This window comes from Aplysia californica, unplaced genomic scaffold, assembly GCF_000002075.1.
Source record: "Aplysia californica isolate F4 #8 unplaced genomic scaffold, AplCal3.0 scaffold00053, whole genome shotgun sequence".
Lineage (NCBI taxonomy): Eukaryota > Metazoa > Mollusca > Gastropoda > Aplysiida > Aplysiidae > Aplysia > Aplysia californica.
The window spans coordinates 571,139-574,909 of NW_004797323.1; the positions used below are offsets into that span (position 1 = coordinate 571,139).

General features: G+C 40.3%; 1 protein-coding gene across 1 annotated transcript in view; it reads left to right on the forward strand.

The window, feature by feature from the left end:
* The first annotated feature begins 724 nt into the window (after positions 1–724).
* The window catches only part of LOC101858696, a 49,897-nt gene continuing 46,850 nt past the window's right edge, over positions 725–3,771 (forward strand). Inside the window, exon 1 of the mRNA XM_035968352.1 lies at positions 725–1,070. Within this exon, the coding sequence (XP_035824245.1) occupies positions 957–1,070 (114 nt within the window). The 5' untranslated portion in view covers positions 725–956. The remainder of the gene's footprint in view (positions 1,071–3,771) is intronic.

Consider the following 3,771-nt stretch of genomic DNA (forward strand, 5'->3'; position numbering starts at 1 on the left):
GATGCGATTTATTTCATATATAGAGATAGTATAATATGACATCATCAAGATGTTTATTCTATCTAGTTTCCATCCAAAACTAAAAATCTAATCATTTTCGCCCAGCGATAGCTGCTTGACAAACACTCTCCCCATCCGCAAATCTGAAAAAAAAAAAGATGGGAGTTAGTAAAAGTGCAGAATTTGAACGAAGCTAATAACTTCTTGCCTCTTGTTGTTCAGTGGTGGTTAGCAACTGTACCTTGAAAATTGCCAAGATTTTTGTTGAGATAATAGTCTTATTTGTCTTGTTATCATTAAAGCAAGGCCACCGCAGTATTGATTCAACTGACCTGCGTCTGTGGTGTAACGCTTTTACGGGGTGCCCACTACGGATGGAATTGGGCGATCGACTCGGTCGCCTCAAAAACAAACGTGTTTGTTTTCAGTTTCAGGCTGTTTTTTATCTCAGTTTTTTACTATCGTATCCTTACGATGTGGGGAACTGTAAGCCCACACTTTCCAAAGAGGAAATTTACTCGTTAATCCGATCTGTACGCTTTTCATAGCAGTCTGTCAAAAGGATTTTTTGAAAAATACTGAAAGTTTCAAATAGATCTTCGTACTAGAAGTACATATGTATTCTAAAATGTGAAGAATACAAACCCGGGGGGGGGTAAAAAATGACCCCAGGGCGTACTGATAGGGTTAAGAGGGTGGATCAGTATATGTCAAACAGAGATTTTCCAACTCAATTCCCTTTCTTGTACCTCAGCAGAACACAGATTCCTCACTGGCGCCGTCTAGGAGGGCAGTTCCTTCACACATATTCCAAGCATCGTCCGAACTTTTCCTTGTTCTGACGTCATGCGAGACAACGAGAAAAGTGAGTAAGTCTCAACTGCAGGCTGTCTCTGCATAGCCCTCGTCAAATTGACAGTTGAGTAGGCGCAGGTGCCGCGACGGTCAACACCACAATGACGTCACTAGTCACTGGGACTCCCTACAATCTGACCAGTGTTGAGACGTCAACTCTCTCGCCGGGGAACTGGACAGTTGATGACAGAGCAGGCGGTAAAACTGTTGGTCAGGTCAGTGTTGATTCCCTTCTTGTCTTTTTGTTTAATGAACGTGTTTAGGCCTCCATCTACACAATTAGATTATTAACCTCTCCGTACGCCCAAGGGTCATTTTGTACTCATGGGGTAAATTCTGCACATTTTAGAATGCTTCTAGTTCGAAGATCTCTCTGAAACTTTCAGTATTTCTCAAAAAAATCATTTTGACAGACTGCTATGCAAAGCGTACGGATCGGATTAACGAGTAATTTCCTCTTTGGAAACTGGTGGCACAGAGTTCCCCACATTATATGGATACGACAGTAAAGCACAACGTACGCATAGGGTTAATTAGGAACCGGACTTTGACCTTCCCTGTCAAGGCCAACCCAGGCTAAGAGGGATAAATAATGTCCCTCCAGAAAGATTGAGATATTAAATGAAAATCATCACAACAAGGGAATCGAACTTGGAGCTTCTGTGCCCGACGAAGGGGTTCCTAAACGCTACACCACAGGCGCTAGTAATAATGTCTTTCCTAGAGAGATTGATAGATAGATAGATAGACAGATAGATAGATAGATAGATAGATAGATAGATAGATAGATAGATAGATAGATAGATTTTATTTTTGTGTATGGGGGGGTGGTTACCCTAGTCCTTCAATAAGACAATTGAAAGAGACGTTTGAGACGTTATATAAAAGTATGAGTAGTCATCATACAGACGGCAAAAGAAGTGAACAGCTCGCAAGCTCACCAGTGAAACGTGCCACAGTTGTTCTAACGTCGCCACACACAGAAAAAGCCAATTAAATCTTAACAGATGAAATCCTGCAGCTGTTCACCAAGGCCAAAGAGACCGTTTAATGAGATGGAAGGAAAATGTGAGGAGTGGCTTCTGGGGGGGGGGGGGGAGTTGGGGGTGCGTCGGGTAAAACCGAGCGACTTTGTGACGTCATCGATCGTCACCGGCGAAAAGTGACTTGTGGGTGACAGCGGAATGGCGACTAGTATAATTGTACCACATTTGGTCGCTTTAAAGCACCAGAGGGCTATCCCAAAAAATGATAGTATGAGAAAATCGAAGGTAAAGTTTTTGCCCCTGGTTCAGTTTCATTAAAAGACAAGGAGAGTTTTCTCTATAACCAAACAAATATACACACCGTTGAAACCAAACTTCTCCTATAGGAAGGGCAATGCCCACTTTTTTTGTAGGTCAAGATTTATGGAAACCCCCGAAATCTGGGCTAGCCCGCTTGTCCTTAAAAGCGACCATTTCTTTGTTACGGGTGAACTTGGTGTCATCTCTTACAGTAGTTACAGTACGGAATACAGCTAGAGGAGGTATGTTACATCAAAGACTGTACATAACAAGATAGTTCACTCCTATCTTTGAGCCAATTAAAAAAGCGTCCTCAAAATCCGGTTAAGAGTTACCCTACTTGTGTAGAAAACAAAAAACAAAAAACAAAACAAACAAAAATGATAAAAGTGAGATTAACAAACTGTACTATTAAAAGACTGCAGCGCCATCTGAACCAATGCGCGGACTTCTGCGAACACTTTGTTGACTGAGTGAATAATATTGTTATGTAGCATCTTTGGGTACATTTCGTCTCGGTTTCCGATTACAAGATCTCTGTTGAATTCCCCTGAATTTGACGAGGAGGTAGAGGGGCATTTTGAGGCTAATTTAAAACATAATATTTCTGCACAAATGTCCATATATATATATATATATATATCTATATATATATATATATATATATATATATATATATATATATATATATATATATATATATATGTATATTTTAAAACAAATTAAAATTAAGACCAAAAAAAATATCTCCTCTACTCTCCACGATCATCTCGTTGGATACGGGTACGAAAATAAGATAGCCACAGGCTGTCTATTTCATGTGGCGCTGTTCAGGAGCCAAAAGCCAGTGGTCGTAACACTAGCAATGGTATTAGTGGAAGAAAGATAAGGGTACACCCTAAAATAAATTGCAACAAAAATTAAAGTTATATGTTAGTCCAGCCACCCACTCAGTGACTGTCTTTTTATTCATCATTCGTATGTAATGTATACTCAGCACAAAACATGAAAAAATATTGAATATCGATACCATGATCAATATCATCGAGACGAAGTATTCGCTTAGCACAGTCAAAGATCGTGTATAAATAAGATAGTTCACTCCTCTCTTTAAACCAATTTAAAAGTGTCCTCAAAATTTGGTGGCGCCCTCTTCGAAAAAATGCAGACTTTGCGAACAGAATTACCCTACTTGTGTGAAAAACAATAAAAGTGAAACTGACAAACTGTACTATTCCATTTCTTCTTCTAGAGAAACGATTGCGCGCTTCAAAACAAACACTGCAGCGCCATCTGAAGCCTTTTTGACTGAGTGAACAATTGTGTTATGTATGATCTTTGGTACAGTCAGTCGCTGTTCTTCGTTTGGATTCCCTTTGTGTTTTTAGCAAAGGCAAACATGTTTCAATCGATCTTTCCTGGTCCTGCGGGGGAAGGGATGGTTAAGGGCAGAGAACAAGCAAGACATAACTCTTATAAAACCCTGAAAAGTGTTCTACTGTAAGTTATATAATGGGAAACCATCAAGATGTTGACGCATTCAGGACAGAAGCAATAAGTAACTAACGCTCGGACGTACCGAGAGAGAGGGGGGAGAGACAGAGGGAGAGAGAGAGAGAGGGGGTGGGGG